This window comes from Doryrhamphus excisus, chromosome 12, assembly GCF_030265055.1.
Source record: "Doryrhamphus excisus isolate RoL2022-K1 chromosome 12, RoL_Dexc_1.0, whole genome shotgun sequence".
Lineage (NCBI taxonomy): Eukaryota > Metazoa > Chordata > Actinopteri > Syngnathiformes > Syngnathidae > Doryrhamphus > Doryrhamphus excisus.
This window is the reverse complement of record NC_080477.1, coordinates 8,804,675-8,819,086: the sequence shown is the minus strand read 5'-3', so window position 1 is coordinate 8,819,086 and position 14,412 is coordinate 8,804,675. Positions and strand designations below refer to the sequence as shown.

Genomic DNA, 14,412 nt, shown 5'->3' with positions numbered 1-14,412 from the left:
CTTTCAGTGCAGTAGTCAAGTTTAAAAAAAGTATATAAAAGTAGAGTATAAAAAGACAATTTAACAAGATATGTACAAGATATATACAAGATATCCAAAATATACACATAGTATTGCACAAGTTGTGCTTTTTTTCCTACAACATGATATGCTAATAATATGCAAATTATCATCTATCGAACATTCAATAGCGACTTTTTTTTACTGAGGCACTGGCAACAGTGGTCAGCATGTTGGAAGATCTGGGTTTGGATCTCCATTGCACATCTCTGTGTGGAGTTTGAATGCCTGCAATCTCCCCGTGCATAAATGCGTTTTCTCCAGGTTATCCGGCTTCCTCCCACATTCCAAATACATCCACGTTAGTTAGACTCTAAATTGTCCATTGGTGTGAATGGTTGTTTGTCCCTTGTCTCTTGTCTCGGTAAACAAACAGTAGGTTATTTACCCAAAGGATGAGGTAACCGAGGTACCACTGTATTCTAAATAGTAAGTTTAGCTTCTCAACCAGAACTAAGATAACTTGTGTGCTGTGAGTTGAGTTATTACCGGAGTGTATCGAGTCTCGACTGCCAGTCGCTGTGCTGAGCTGAATAAACTGAAGATCCTAGAGAATGTGCTGGAGGACTGAAGGTATTTTTATTGCCACATGTACAGCGTTATCTTGGCATATGCAACTAATGAATGTTTTTTGCAAACCATCTCTCGGCTGCAAGGGAATTTATTTACATTATCATTATTATGTATTAGCGTTTGTGCTTGAACTACTGTGTTTGTCAGAGGACAGAATAAAACTTGCACGTTGCAAGACCCACCGTGTCATATTCCCACGTTGCTGACGTTGCCAGACCAAGAAGTGTAATAAAGTGTGTCTAAAAAGTGTTTCTTTATGTGTACTTATGTCTTTGTGAAAAGAGTATTTGAAAGTGAAGTACAAGCTATAACCCTGTTTTCATTTCACCAAGTTATTGGGTGTTTTTACAAACCTTTGTTTGTAATGTTATTCACAACTATATTTTGTGAAATTATTTGCTTGAAGAGAATGACATTTGAGTGATGGACAGTTTACCTTACCAATGTCTACTTTTTGTACATTGTGTTTGTTGTTTATATACGGAGGTATTAATTAATTAATAATAATTAATAGTATTAATTAATCCAGATTAAATATTTTAATCTATTGACAGCCCTAGTTAAAAAAAAATCTAAGCAAACATATAAACATTGTTTCACTATTTAATCAACATTCAGAATGATGATTAAAATGTTCGTGGTTGTACAGTATTTCAAAGTATTTCACTTTCCGAGCTGGGACTCGCAAACTACTGAGACTTAACTCTTTCAAAATAATACCACGGTGCTTACTTACAATATCACATGGGCCACGGGTTGACTATAGATGGGCAGCTATACGATATCCAACCATGTCTTGGTACACCTTGCTTTGTGCATTTGTATTAAAAAAAATGTGTGCTGTTAAAATGATTTAATCCCAAAATAAACATAAAAAAATAAATGTCCATGGTAAATCCTTTTAAATAGTTTGATAACTTTATCTGCTTTTCTTTTTCTCACTTCCCCAGACGGCCCACTAGGACCTCGCAGCCTAATGGAGGCCTCAGAGATGTGCACACAGGAATGCCTCGTTCTAGGACATTCGGACAACTGCTGGATGCCTCCAAATCTGGGATCCTACCAGCAGCACAAGTCACCCGTGTCCAATTTTGGATCTCAAAGGGAATGGGGTCCAAAGGATAAACTTCTCAATGGACATACCTTGACTAGAACCTGGAAAAAGGAGAATGGGCAGTCAGAGCATTTTGGTGACAGGAAGCAGTTCGGCAGTGGAGAAGGACACTTCAACAGTACCGGCATGGCTGATATTCCTCTCGTCAGTTTAAAGTCCTGCCAGTCAGCCTCCTGCCCAGACAGCCCCAAGGACCAGCTTTAAGATGGACTTTGGTCCTGTATTGTCCGATATTGTGAGAGGTTCTTACAACAGGACACAACAAACAGACCAAACGACTCACCTGAGATCTTCTAGGTTTCTTTTTCCCCCTTTTTCTTTTCTTGCATCATATTTTTTGTTGTGATGCTTCTGCAGTGTGTTAGCCACATGTATAATGTAGGCCAAAATACTATGGAGCTTTTGCAGTGTTTCCTCCAAGTCAACATTACTGAGGCTATTTCTATCGCTCTATTTCTTTTTTTACTGAAGCTTCATGGATTTCTTCTGTTTAATATTCCCCCCCTCTCTGATTTGCAAAGAAAGGACAAATCTAATGGGGAGAAAATGAAAAGAAAAAAAAAAAAAAATGGGTGACTGATATATACCCGTATGTCATGTGGTTGTTATTGAGTTGTTCTGGACTGTATTGTTCAACACAATCAAAGAAAAATGAATCATATTTCAAAAGGCGATGAAAACAGTGTAAGTGGACACTTGTTAATTCTGTCACTGTCTGTGTGTTTGTAAATAAGACCTATTAACCACACCCTTGTACTGTACCTGTAACAACCACGGTGATTAAGGCTGGTGACTGCTGTTATAACCATGATATAATCAGGATTTGGAGCTTTAGATGTGGTCACTATGCGATCCGGAACAAGAAACACAATCGGTTCTACGCATGCTTAGAACACGTCTACATCCGCTTGGCCTATTTTTCAGCAGTCACATGTTAGGCAAGCCGAGTTGTACTCCATATTAGGGATGAGCGAGTACACCACTATCTGTATCTGTATCTCTTCACCAATCTATATTATCTGTATCAGTACGAGTACGAGTACGTAGCCACCTGAAGTGGGTGTGGTTTAATTGGAACTATGTGGGGCTTATTTTAAATCTAAAATTGACATGGATTGATCAGAAGCTGCTATATACATATATATTATTAATTATTCAGCTATACACGTATATGTGTAAGTGCTCCTTGACACTTTAACTATTTATATATATATTATAATTAATTAATAGGCAAACATGATTGCATGCCATGAGCTGTGTGAGGTTGCAAACATGGCAATGAACAACAATAATTAGTCAGCCTTGCTGACTGTATTTTTCTCAAAAGCACCTCTTTTAATACTACAAGCAGTTTTTCCAACTGATTTATATCAAGAGCCATGATGCACGATCGTGCCCGCTCTTCAGTTAAACACTGTGTATTTTATGAAATAAGTTTAAGATTGCAAAGTGCATGCTGCAACGTACTGAGAGGGGAGTAATATAATACCATCTTATATACAATATAATATCATACATTTATACTTCATCTATGTGATCGGTATTGGTTTCGGTATCAGCCAAATTCACTCATGGATGATCAGAATCCATAAAACCCTGATCGGAACATCCCTACTGGTTACATTAAAATATCACTGTATTTTTTAAATATATTTTTCTGTTTATTGATATATATTACACAAGACCGGATATGACATAAATTGACTGTTGTGCATGTGTGCATTCGCTACACATTTCCTACATACATCAGTCTTGGAGAACAAAGACGATAGAAACAACTGCATGAAAGCAAAGTCTCTTTAACTCATGAAATCCCAGCCATTTTGCAAAAGCCGCCCCTCTCGGTTCTGGATGATTTTGACTAATTTCGCAATGCACACAAAAAAGTGTGTTTCTAACTTTTTCCCTTTTTTTAGTAATTAGCAGTAGAACATACAGTCATGGAAAAAAAAATATTACACAACTTTGTTTCTTCCTCTTCTTGTTCATTTCAATGCCTGGTACAAACAAAGGTACAGTTGTTTGGACAAATACAATGATGACAACAAAAATAGCTCATAAGAGTTAAATTTTACAAATTACAATGTTACAATTATTCATGTAAGAATATAAGTGATTTTGTAAATTTTTTAAAAAATGTTATCATCATTATAGCTGTCCAGGCATTAAAGTGAACAAATAAAGTGAAGCAACAAGGGGTGATTAATATATATATATTTTTAATGACTGCAGGTAAGTTGCAGCAAAATATCAGTTCTCAACAAAAATCTCACATTTGCAACTGAATTGTGTGTGTGCATCTGTTAAAATTTCCTTTCAATACGTAACCTTCACGCAACACCTCTGCCTCTTCCGAGACCGACTCTGCAAGCGGCAGACACAGAGCACCTAAGCAGTGCCTCAATCACATATACTTTGCAATTGGGAAGTTTAAAACGGCTTAAAACTGCTTAAAACTGCTTTTTTTCATCTGGTGCTATAAAGTCAGTTGGAAAACTGCTTGTAGTAATGAACGCGGTGCATTTGAGAAAAATACAGTCAACAAGGCTGACAGATGACTTCCCTTTTTGCCATGTTTGCATGAATCACCAACTTCACACAGCTCATTAAAAATAACTAAAGAATAAAGTCTCAAGGATCACTTACACACACACACACACACACACAAACACTACACACTGTAGCTGAAAAACAAACAATGCATATTGCAACTTCTGATCAATCCATGTCAATTTGAGATTTAAAATCGTGTACAGATCGAAGTCCTTTGTGTTGTGGTTACAGCACACCCACTTCTGGTTTATGCCCCGCCCACTCGATACAATAATTTAGATGAGTGAACAGATACAGATAGTGGTGTACTCGCTCCTCCCTAATAAATACGTCTTTGGTAGCAAATGTGTTAAGAGTCACTAAGAAAATAACCAATGTATTTAACCCAATATATTACATGTGAAGTGTGGCTATTGACCATTTATGTTCATACATTTAAAATATGACTACCACAGCATGTGACGTTGCAGAAGTGCTATTGTGAAAATTTGCGAAAGGGAAGTGATGCATGTCTCGCACATGTGCAGAACCGATTGTTTCTGGTAAAGATGTATAGTGACAAGATGCACAATGATCTTTAATGTGTTTGCAGTGTTTTTTTTTTTCCTTTTTGAAATCCCCGGGTCAACTAAGTTATTTTCCATAATGCTCAGTGTTCCTCATATACCACATATTATTGAAATACTATAAAGTCACAGATAAACTTTTTAAACAAAATGGAAAAAAATGTATGGAGGATGTCAGTGCTCTCAATATGTGCATTATAAAAGCAAAACGTTATGAAAGCTCTACTTTATCAACTGATTTTGAAATTGTCCGTTACAATTGGATAGCAATATATTTGTAAATGACTAAATGTTTTATCTGCTGTTGATCTTATTGCTGTATAGATTTTACTCAAATTGTGATTTAACTCAGTAGAATCCCGCTGTAGTACTTGAAATTTACTGATGTGTGTATATATATTATTTCCACATAGACTCTTATTTTCCATATGTAAAAACAAAACAAAACACAGGTTAAGAAAATATTTTAATCGCTGTGCCTTCATGATCTTACTAAAATTGCTCTTATTCAATAATGACAAAATGATGGCTAGAATAATTTTCCTGTCTAATAATTAAATGCCTTATGCATTGACTGTTTGCCAAATTGTGAGACATAATCAGGCAGGTATTAGAGTGCAAAATCAAGTTACAGGTTTATCAGAAAAAATATAAAGGCATGTGCAGAGAACGCTCATACGTCCTTCTACTGTCTGAAAAGGTTTGTTTTACCTCCACAGCATGGATGGCAAATTACACAATGGAAACAGCATGCTTAAAGATTTAGCTTTTGGAATTAACTTGGTCATCATGTGTCCTTTATTCTGTAGAATTTATTTGTGCATAAAATATTTAGTTTGTAAAGCACTCTCATATTTATGTCACAATATAAAGATGTTAAGTAGGATGGAGTGATTTGCTTATTGCGGTATGTGTCAGTTGTGAGGGTGTTTGACATCACAGATACTGAAACAATTAATCCTTGTTACTACTCTACAGGTATACAGCTACTGCAATAAATGTTTTAATTATGTGTATGCATATTTCTATAACCCTCTACCACCGCCTTGTCTGTTGTGCATCTTCTTTCCCCTTAGACACAATTTAAATTGACACTTCATTGTGAAATTGTCATTCTCTATAAATAACAGAAGATTAAAAAAAAAAACTGAATTTAATCTATAATTGAAGTATTGTACACCACATGATTCCAAACAACTACAGAACAGTCTACACACACAATGAGGATTCCCCTCATGAATACGAATAATTGATAGCTGTACTTGTTTCATACTCATAATCAGCAAAAATTCACTAGTAATGTGCAACTGGTAAAATCTGTAATGGACACTCGTGGGTCTGGGCGATATTTCTGTTAAGCACAATATCAAAAACCAAGCATATCATTCTGAGTGCAAGCTAGTTAAGTCAGCTCCATGTCTTCTGAAGCATTTTTACTGTTTAATAGAACTTTATTTATTATTTTCTGATTGTTTTTGTGCTATACCGACCCCTTAGGCAAGTGTGCAGCTATGGATGTTCATCTTGTTACGTTTGTAGCTTGCTCCGTTGTTTACACTAAGGAGCACCCATTAGCTTTGAGCACCCTTTCGCTACGCGGAGCGATCGTAGATCCCCGCGGAGACATGAAGGAGGAGAGGCTGCATCGCGGGATGGAACAGCAAAAAAGACAGTATAAAGGTTGCTGTATAAGGATGGTATCAACCATGTTTACCATCTGTCGTCATGGGGAATGTGAGATGGAAACGCTCACGGTGCTGACGCAGCTGCAGAGAGACTACTGTGAGTGCAGCGTGATTGCACTGAAGGTTGATTGACTTTTTTATATTTATTTCAAGATAATACAATATTTCAATTCAGTGGCTATAGTTCTATAAGATTGTTTACATTTTAATTAGGGCTGTCAAGGGCTGCACGGCGGACGAGTGGTTAGCGCACAGGCCACACAGCTAGGAGACCGGAGTTCAATTCCACCCTCGGCCATCTCTGTGTGGAGTTTGCATGTTCTCCCCGTGCATGCGTGGGTTTTCTCCGGGTACTCCGGTTTCCTCCCACATTCCAAAAACATGCTAGGTTAATTGGTGACTCCAAATTGTCCATAGGTATGAATGTGAGTGTGAATGGTTGTTTGTCTATATGTGCCCTGTGATTGGCTGGCGACCAGTCCAGGGTGTACCCCGCCTCTCGCCTGAAGACAGCTGGGATAGGCTCCAGCACCCCGTGACCCTCGTGAGGATACGTGTTATTTTTAAAGGATTGTCTTATGAATGCAAAACTATGACGAAACATTTTTTTTTTTTAATTTTCATCTTTCTGGAACAGGTTAATTTGGTTTAAATTATTGATTCATTTAGCGTGCATTTCGGATCTTCTGGTTGCAGTGTTCCATTTATTTATTTGAAAAGTCAAGTTTCAGATTATTTTCCTCTGTACTTGAAAATTAATGATGGTAAGACTGCCTAAATAGCAGTCATCAGCTGATTTTTATTTAATTTTTTTTGTCAGATTTTGTTGCGCTTCTACTTTGAAATGAGTAATAATGACAATGGGCAGAGCAGCATAACTACTTAAGTAATTACAATTTCTTTATTTCTTCAGGTTTTTACTCTAACTTAAACCTCATTTATCTATTTATCAACTGTCACACAATGGGCCTGCTTAAATTTTTTTTTTTTTTTTGCCAAGCAAGTGTAAGCTATTTTTTGGTGCTATTGACTTGGGCTAGAACACTTTCTGAAAAGCATCAAAGCTAATTGCCTTGGAACTGTGAGGGTGAAGTGAATTAATGTCACACCATGCCCAAGCTCCCAATTGTATTTTCTTTTTCATATGGCTTTGAGAATATTTCTGAGATATAGAAACCTCCACGGGCACAGTGTAACGGAGTGGATGCTCAGCATGGATCGGTCACACAGAAGCCACACTTATCAAACATAGGAAAATACAACTCTCCACAAGCTATACAGGCACGTTGAATTTTACTTTTACTTTCCCTGAGGCATCTGACATTTAGCTGTACATTATGTTATATAATTATTACTGGTTTACTGTTAAAGCATAAACAGATACAGTATATGTTTACTAGGGATCTATTTTTAATCCGTATCTATACTCAGAGTTGCAGGGACATAAACCGGAATTGGCTGTGGTTTAAACAGGCTTACATCTGTAATTGACATATCTTGATGAGACGTTGCTATATTCATTGTTATTAATTTATTACTATGTGTACTGTGTATAGGTGTAGGTGATCTGAAAGACTTATTAATTATTTTTTTTATTGATCTGTGTGAAGTTGTTGATTGAAGTCATTACAAAGATGCAACAATGGTGAACAGCGAAATTATCTGTCAGACGGAAAAAAAAGAAGAAAAAAAAAACAAAACACTGGCAGTGACACGACAACCTTTATGCAGCTCTCTTGTGGGATCCATCGTTTATGAAACAAGTTTAAGATTGCAACATGCATACTCCAATATATCGTGAGCAGTGTAATATTTGACCATAGTCATACAGGAGTGTTTGATGCTGCTACTGCGCAGGAGTCTAAGAGCTTTGTAATAGTTTGATTATATAAAATGGCTTCAGCTTTGTGCAATGCTGTATTCAACGTCTCATCATCCAGGGTTTGTTGATGCAACCCTGAACTTTCCTCAGCAGACGAAGCATTCTCGCCCAAACCCCACAAAACGGGAGGCAGCAGGCGGATTAAAAGTCCAACTTATTTCCACTTGTGTCGAGAATGACTTTATTACATCTTGATCCAGTTTAGGGGTTGCACGGTGTACGAGTGGTTAGCGCGGAGACCTCACAGCTCGGAGACCGGAGTTCAATCCCACCCTCGGCCATCTCTGTGTGGAGTTTGCATGTTCTCCCCGGTTTCCTCCAACATTCCAAAAAACATGCTAGGTTAATTGGCGACTCCAAATTGTCCATAGTTTGTCTATATGTGCCCAGTGATTGGCTGGCGACCAGTCCAGGGTATGCGTCTTCTCGCCCAAAGACAGCTGGGATAGGCTCCAGCACCCCCCTGCGACCCTCGTGAGGACAAATAGTAGAAAATGAATGAATGAAAGGATCCAGTTTACTAAGGGCTTCCTTCAGCTCTCTCACCTCCGACTAAATGTATTTATTATCAGACCACAAATGCTTCACTTGTCCTGATCTGGGAGAAACCTTGCCACTGGTAAGTCAGCCTATTTTGGTGTTAGAGGTCGCCCCCTTCTATCATCGACAGATGCACTCTCCAATAACTGTTCTTGCAGCAGAATTCCTCTTGATGATACAAAACATTCTTTTTGACAGAGTGTGAAAGTCATGAAAATGTGATGAAAATGTTTGAGAATTAACAGAAATAACAGAGATGTGCTGTTCTTTGGTCAGGATCATTGGATGTTTAGTTTCCTCCGGCATCGCACTTCTATGAAGCCTGCCTCCAACTCTCAACAGTTTATCCTCCCAACACAGGATCCAAATGATCTCACAAAGGGGAGAAGCACACACCTGAACTAAATAGGTAACAGAAATTAGGAACAGGTGTGGATGATTACAACAAAGGAAGACGAGTCAAAGCAGGAAGTTAAATACAAAACAAGAGCCTCCGACCGAAAACTAAAGCCCAAGAAGGTAACATAAACAAACTGTCACGTGGGAACCGACACCGGGTGTGACACAAATTTTTAACTCGCCAATCGCGCCATGTACATGAATGAGGTATGGCTGAGCTAGCGCCATTGCTGTCGCTGTGTGTGACAGCCAATCACAGAGCGTTAAGAGGGAATACGTAATGAGCATTTTCTTTAAACACACATACAGATAATGATGAAATGTACTCATTCCATGCGCATATCTGGCAAAAATGCATTATCCGTAACTACCCCTACTATAATGCTACACAGACTACAGCTTACTTACACAAAGTAAACACAGTTACTTACAGCCTGCTTCTGACTCCTCAACATGGCCAAGTAAAGTTGGAAAGACATCGGACTTCAGCAACAGCCTCATACCTGACTCAAGGCAATTTAGCTGTCACTCAAACCCCTCAAACCATTTATTTTTTGTTTATGTCTTATATTTATGTTTTATTTGTGCAGTTACACTTGAAGAGAGTTATTTTCTAACAGGCTGATTATTCTAATACAGAAGATATGTTTATAAGTATTATTTCATTCCAGAGATTTGAATGTTATTTATGCATCATTTAACCTTATCAGAGAACCTTATTTTAGGCATAATAATATTGACCACACAGTCAGGAGATCTGGAAGATGTTGTTTCGAATCTCCACTTGGGCATCTCTGTGTGGAGTTTGCATGTTCTCCCTGTGCGTGCGTGGGTTTCCGGCAGCTACTCTGGTTTCCTCCCACACATTCCAAAAATATGCATGTTAGGTTGATTGGAGACTCTTAAGGCTTTATTTACACTGCAGATCAGTTCCGATTGCTTTGCTCATATTTGACCAGTATCTGATTTTTTTTTTTTTATGTCAGTTTGAACAGAACAATTCAGATTTTTTTCATATGCCACATTCATATGTAGATCTGATAGATTCTACATACGATTCTATGTAGAATCTGATAGGTATGCGATGCAATTGTAGTAAGAACAGTCAGGTCGCATATATTCAACCTATACGTGTAATGCTGTGCTTACCGAGACTTTGATAAAAGTACTCACCGACTCACGGTTCTTGCCACAAACAAGTTCCTCGGAACAAACTTTGATGCAAATTCTACACAAACGGCCATAGTCAAAATTCTTGCCTTTTTTCTTCTTAATATGCTGCTCAGGATCTGCTGCACATAATCAGTGAAAATACCATAAACACACCATAGGGGCACACTCAGTGCTGTTATCTTTACCAGCGTAAGCACACAGAAAATCGTGTGACGTTGTGATTTTGCGAATGCCACTTCCCGGACGCTTTTCTAATAATTTTGAATAATATAAGTAATAAGTAATATGAATGACCACATCAAAAATCGGATTTAAACAAAAGACCAAATTGGGCATCATAGCCTGCAAATACATAGCAAAATTGTATGAATCAGAATGTGAATGGTTGTTTGTTTATATGTGCTCTGTGATTGGCTGGTGACCAGGCCAGGATGTACCCCTCCTTTCACCACAAGTCAGCTGGGATAGGCTCTAGCATACCCCAAATGAGCCTAGTGAGGCAAAGAAAATGAATGAATGAATAAAACATGTTGATTGACATCTGAGAAGCTGCTGTCTGAATGTGTGTCTTTGGTAAGAGATAGTACTTTATAATGTGACAATTTTTATCCATGCAGAAGATACATATTTTCAATGTATTGATATTATACGGTATCTTATAGTACACTTTGAATGTCATTTGAGTAGGTCATTTCCTGGCCCAGTGTCGTGGTTGTAGTGATCAAAATATGGTCACCATATGTACACACATATTTGGGTCTCTGGAGTGCCTGGCCAAATGAAGTGCCAAGTGCATTAGCGGCCTATATCAAAAATGTCTTTTAGCAAACCTTTTAGATTGTAACAGGCTGTAACAGGCTTGCTCATATACATAAAACTGCCCTCACACATACTGTTGCTGCCCATGACTTAGAAGATCCCTGGGCAATGATCTGCTTTTTCTTAGGTGCAGGTGACTACATTGATTATGTCCAGTGATGTGCGGTCAGGGGAGGTAAGGGATCATTTCCTGATTAAAAAAAAGGAAAAAAAAACTATTATGTTATTAGACTGCTATGAGCGTCTCTCTTGGCTTTGTGCACAAGCCCAGCCCACCAAGTGGTCTGAGGTGGATCCTGTTGTACCGGTTTCTTTTTGTCAGCATATTGCCAATGTTTCAGAAACATTTATTATACACTGTAACTTCATTATTCCTACTAATTGGACAGTATAATACAAAGTAATTGTCATAGGCAGAGATGCTGCAGTATTCGGCTCAACCTAAAAGAGCAGGGGCATAAATATTCACAGAGGACATCAAAGCAAAAGGGGATTAATTTTACAATTGATAGCCGTTCTTGTTGGGCCTCAAGACCCTTGTCAGTTCCACAGGGGTTCCATCTGCTGCTCCAAGGCTGAAGTCTGTAATATATTGACTTAGGGGCTTTCAAATGACAAGTTTTTATCACAAGAAACACTAATTCTCCCTCTGTACCGCTCCCTCAGTCGCTGCCTTGCACACCTCTTAAACGGACTGCATAACGCAGCTGACTGCTACTGCATTGAAGAGGGCCGGAGTTATTTGGGAGTTTCGACTACGGAGTAATACTTTATCATTGGTGTATTTTGACCAAAGCATGTACTATTTAAACACCTAACAATAATGTCTGGAGAAAACATCTCTTTTAAACTGCCTTTTTTAAAATAAACAAACTTTTAAAGTTTTTGGTTGTCAAAAAGTTACTATGATGTACTACTATATGTAAGAGTGCAGTATTCTGTAGGGATGAGTGAGTACACCACTATCTGTATCTGCATCTGTTTATCCATATCAATTATCTGTATCTGTATACATAAACCAGAAATGGGTGGAGCTTAGGTCTGAAATTGATCTGATTGATCAGAAGTTGCTTTGCATTGTGATGGAAATCTTATATTTTAACAATTGATTTGAACAATACATCGTTAATGCTCAATGCTAACAAGCTATGCTGTGTTATGACTATCTGCTTGTGGCTTGAGCTCCTCTGTCTCCAAAACAAATTTCTCCAATGGCGTTTCCATGTCAACTGGTTCTGATTAACCTGGGGTACGTCCTTGCACCTGATAAAGTCCTAATAATGCTCGTATAACTATGCTTCTGTCCTAAAAAGCAGGACTGTCATTGAGATGTTTATTTCTTCTCTCCAGCAGTGCCAAGAGATATTTTCCATGACAGTTTGGCGTTACATCCCATGGGTATTTTGGGGAAAACACGCCTTCACCTCTACCTTGACTAAAACTGTTGCATATGAGAGGCCCGACATTCTGCAGTACGGAGATGTGACTCTGCCGTTGATCTACGAACAGAAACAATTTCTATCACCTGCTGAATGTTGAATTGTGTTTTAAACGGTGAAAAATATTGTGGGCTAAATGAGTGTGGGCTTGACACAGATTTTATGATCCAACATAAAGGCTGATTTGGAAAATGGTCATGAGTTTCATGAGTTTGCATGCAATACAAGATATAGGACAGGGTTGATTGTGCAACTAAGACTAAAAGTCTTGATCATTGCACCCTAGCCAAGTGGTAATGAAAGACAGATACTGTCGAACAGAATGAAAGTCCTGATCATTCTATTTGGGGCATAAGGTAACCAACACATCTTGAGTATTGTAGTGTGTCCACGGCGAAAGATCGATATAACAGACTGAAAGTCTTGATCGTTGTGTGAGTACCGAAGTGTCCGGCGGGGAAAACCAGCAGGTGGTGGAGACTATATGGGTCATCAAGTATCAACTGCTAGAAAAAAACTGGGGGTTTTACTTTGATTCTGCCGTAGAAAGACAATCCAATCCAAGACTATTTGTTTATGACGACTATTTGTAGCAATAAGCTGTTTCTGTCGCAAGGATGGGAAACAGTTCCGGGTCTGGCCATGTGCGGAAATGACAGGTCCTGTCGTGGAACTAATGACATCAAAATATTGATCACAATGTGTTGGGTGCCTACAAACTTGTGTAAAAAATTTTGAATCTCCTAAGGGAGGTTTCTTGAGCGTCAAAAATGTGTAGAATTAGAGGGTCATGTTGAAAAGAGGGTGTTGATATAGAATAGCATGAAAAAGAACAAACATACATTCACTTGTGTGCTGTGGTGGCCCTGTCCTCGGTACGACGATGCCTCCTCCTGACAAACCAACACGCTTCTTCCATGAACACCACTTCTTCCGCCTAACAAGCGGTGAAAGAGCCCATTGTCAGCGTTACACCAAAGCAATCATCAACCCAGTCAAACACAAATTAGCATCTCTGGGAAATACACTTGATCAACACACGTGCCTCACTTAATCTATTGGAGGAACGAGGCAATCAGCTACGTGTTGCCACACGGACAAATATTACCGTCTTTACACCACGGACACTCGACCATGACATAATATTATATTTGCAGAAAATGATTAATCCATGTTAATCAAAAAAAAAAAGAAAATGACATTCTATATCACAAAGGTGTCAATGAAAATAAATGTTGCAGGGTGTCGAAAAGTACAAACCAATGTTTATGCAAATGAGTAATGACTTATAGGTTTGATTTCATGATAGACTTTTCAAATATGGTGCTGTTTTGAATACATGTGTTTTCAACTCAAGAGGAGTTGTACAAAACTCAAAATTGCTAAATCTCAAATTGCTATAGCAACACCAAATTGTGAATAAGGTCAGCTATTTCGTAAAACCATGTGCGAAACTGGCTGGCTGACTTATGCACGGACAACGTAAGCTTGCATTTGTGGAGGTCACTGACCTTTGTGTTATTATACTTGGACTCCGTGGCTTTCTAGCATGTCTCTGAATTTGGGTAAGTGTTTTTTAATGGGTTTGAATAATCCTTGATGACCCCAC

General features: G+C 38.3%; 1 protein-coding gene across 4 annotated transcripts in view; it reads left to right on the top strand.

The window, feature by feature from the left end:
• Positions 1 to 5,882, top strand: part of LOC131139515 (protocadherin-9) — a 203,495-nt gene extending 197,613 nt beyond the window's left edge. For all 4 annotated transcript variants that reach the window (XM_058089203.1, XM_058089201.1, XM_058089202.1 and 1 more), the window contains one exon: positions 1,584 to 5,882. In XM_058089203.1, the coding sequence (XP_057945186.1) occupies positions 1,584 to 1,951 (368 nt within the window). In that variant the 3' untranslated portion in view covers positions 1,952 to 5,882. The remainder of the gene's footprint in view (positions 1 to 1,583) is intronic.
• The last annotated feature ends 8,530 nt before the right edge of the window (positions 5,883 to 14,412 follow it).